The sequence below is a fragment of the Papilio polytes genome, unplaced genomic scaffold (assembly GCF_000836215.1).
Source record: "Papilio polytes unplaced genomic scaffold, Ppol_1.0 DF821289.1, whole genome shotgun sequence".
Classification (NCBI taxonomy): domain Eukaryota; kingdom Metazoa; phylum Arthropoda; class Insecta; order Lepidoptera; family Papilionidae; genus Papilio; species Papilio polytes.
Window position 1 is genome coordinate 2,752,858 of NW_013527915.1, and position 3,259 is coordinate 2,756,116.

At 34.3% G+C, this 3,259-nt stretch overlaps 1 protein-coding gene across 1 annotated transcript in view; it reads right to left on the minus strand.

Annotated features, from left to right (window-relative positions):
• Positions 1 to 3,259, minus strand: part of LOC106109100 — a 77,391-nt gene that overhangs the window by 7,044 nt on the left and 67,088 nt on the right. The window contains exons 8-9 of the mRNA XM_013290503.1: positions 468 to 689; positions 7 to 93 (exon numbers count right to left, since the gene is read on the minus strand). Of these exons, the coding sequence (XP_013145957.1) occupies positions 7 to 93; positions 468 to 689 (309 nt within the window). The remainder of the gene's footprint in view (positions 1 to 6; positions 94 to 467; positions 690 to 3,259) is intronic.

The following is a 3,259-nucleotide window of genomic DNA, read 5'->3' on the forward strand; positions in this document are numbered from 1 at the left end:
ACGCACAGCTTGCCCTTCTGCAGCTCCTTCTTGCCGCACGACATGATGCGACGGAACGCGTCTTCTAGAAGATGCTCGCGTCGAATGTGCAGCCTGAAATTATGTGTTTATACTTGTAGTTTCATATATTGTAATGACAAATGGACTAGTTAAACTAAGTTATAGTACAAATAGTATAATTTTTACCGTCTGGTCATAGGTGGTTTTTGGACAAGATTCTATTTTATATTTCGTGTTAATGGCGTTTCCTTACAGATTTCGCCAACTGGTCAAGATAGTTGTTGCAGTTTCGAAGAGACGTCTTTCATGTAGTATTAAGTTTATGTCAGTTAAGTACCTCCTTCAGTACATTTTTATTCATTCTTTACTTTTGGAAGATGTTTGTTGGGTCACAATTCAATATAAAGTACCAGGTTATCCTAGTTTTTGACCATCTACTCTTGATTCGATTTCTATTGGAGACTTACTTGAGTTTCCCGGGCCCTTGTCCATAGCCCTTAGTCTCCAGTTTTCTGTAGAAGGCGCGCAGTTTGGCCTCGAAGTCGCGTCGCTGCGGCGCGGGTGCACGGGTGCAGCGCGCAGCCGCCGGTGACGCCGCGGGGGAGCCGCAACTTCCGCACCCGCCGCACCCTGCGCAACCCCCGCACACACCAGCCGGCACGTAGCTCATTATCTCCTGTTCGAATAGGCTGGAACAAAGATATTGTATACATGAAAAACTGTGCATAGACTATTAAATATTCTCGATGACAGGTGTAGACTAGAGAAGTTGGTGCCTGAATATTTGTTCCGACTTTAGTCGGCGGAGTCAACATTGTTAGTGACAGAAGTTCACTCATAACTCACCTATAATTATGACTTGGTTAGAGTATTACAGTCACGTAGCAAAATCAATAAATCGAAATCAATTTATAATTACTCACTCAGGGCGACCGGTGTGGAAGTCTGAATGAATTTAATTAACGCAAGTGATTCCGATCATTCTATCTGACATTTATTGAACGTGTTGGAATAAAAAACTAAATGTTCGAACACATAATCTTGTTTATATGTTAAATATTTACAAAAATAAATCATTATATGTTAATACAATTCCTTTTTTTTATATATATTACATAACTGCTTAATTTATTTCATAACAAAAAAACTACGTGCTTCCCGGCACTAATTCGCAAAAACAAACTTAAAAAAACCCTTACATGCGACTTCAGACTATTTGGACAAAGTTCAGCATTCAGCAATTTTTTTACTATTTTATTACTCGAAGATACATACTGGCAACGTCCAGTTAAAAAAAGAACAACAAAAATAACGAAGGAAGGAAATGATATCAAGATAACATAGTTTATGTTCTTTTATCGTTAGCATCTAATTTCGCAATAAAACCTCTTTTCGGATAACCTTAAGCTCAATAAAACCGAGTGTAAAAGTAAAGTACACAGATTACTAGAGCGTGGGCTTTTAAAAATATGTTAAATCATTTACCGTATTAAAAATGAGGATCATCTGTTTTTCATCGATATAAATGATATAACTGTATCGATTTTATTTACTTTTAATTACATTTAATCGATTAATATTCGATGGAAATTCGAATAGGGTGTTGTTGAGCACGACTTTTTTTAACATGCAATTACACGGTAATGATGATGTTAAGATTCATTATTTGATATCGAAGATAAATACTTTTATATTACAAATTCAGTTCGTAAAATAATAATTATTAAAATCTGCATTTGTAAACTTTTAAGGTAAAGGAATACCAAATTGTTCTAATGCCTAAATAACCAAACTTCTTTATGATGGCCATTACATTTTCGCTTACAGTTAACTTATAAAAATTGAGATACAATGTTGTAGTAGGTTTTTAGAGTAAGTGAAGCTGAAGTTATATTACATGAGCAAAAGCGTTTTATCAGAATCATTACAGAATTTGCAATTTTTTGCGAACAATGTTAAAAATATCTTTGCCTTAAAATATGAATACAGGATTAATTACTCTTATTTCACTGATATTATTATAAATTATGACATTATATTACTTTAACTAGCTGTTCCCGTGCGGCTTCATCCGCATGAAATTATGAATTTTATTTTCATTGTTTACATTTGTCAAATTATCAATGACATGACATGACAAACCTTGGCAATCTTGTTTCCTTGATGTTGGCAGCAACTTATGGTCTCTTTCCCAAATTAGGGTTTTTATCCAAAATATTTACCCCCTAAGTTTAATGGCGTGAAATATATAGCGTAAAGCGTGACGTAAGTGTAGGGCTTTTTATTAAAGTAATAATTATTCAAAAATATGCTGTAATTGCTGACATCTTAGGCAAGAAAGAAGTGTGTGTTTACGCTTTATTATAATAGTATAGATAACTTGTGAAATCTTTATTTTGACATGTAATTAGTGTTATTTATAGTGTGACGGCGTTGGAATTATGTCCAGTGCAGATGTGAGAACTGGGCCAGCGCCAGCGCGCGCCGGAGGATGCCGATTGTTTTGTAATTCAAATTAACACTTCATATTAATTTTGTTAGCAGACAAAAGTGTTGTGATAATTATGAAATATACTATCAGTTTTAAAAGTACAGCCTACTAGTTTTACTTTATTTCCTTAGATTAATCTATTAATTTCTATAGACAATTTTTATATCGTTTTAACCTATGTTTTCGGTGTAACGTAAACGACAATAACAAACATGTATCCACATTTATTGTACACGTGTTATTTTTTATAAGTGAAATGTATTGACAAAAAGGCCACGGGACCGAGGATATAATAAACCGTTAAACATTTACCTGGACGATGGCGGGTGCGAGAGATGCACAGATAAAGACCGCCTGCTCTAAAATGACCCTATATTAAAGTCCATGGATTTTTAGGGTATGCATACATTGCAAACTGTAAGGGAGTGCACACACAAAAGATATTTAATTTTCAGATGAATTGGTTAAGAATGTTATAGCATCATATTGTAATCTTCATTACAATGGATAATATGTATGAATAAAATTAAGCATTTTTATATCGTCATCGAAATTAAAACAATCACATTGCATGTTATGATTTAATATCAGTTCAAGGATGCTACGTGTGCAAATAACTTTTAAAAGATTTAGGACCAGTCCCTCTAAATTGTAAATTGTCTGGTAATAATCCAACGAGTAAAATATATGATGAAAATATCGGATTTTGTTCCCTTATCTGACAGTGACGTCATTTGTCAGCTATCTGAGCCTCTATCAGCCAGTGGA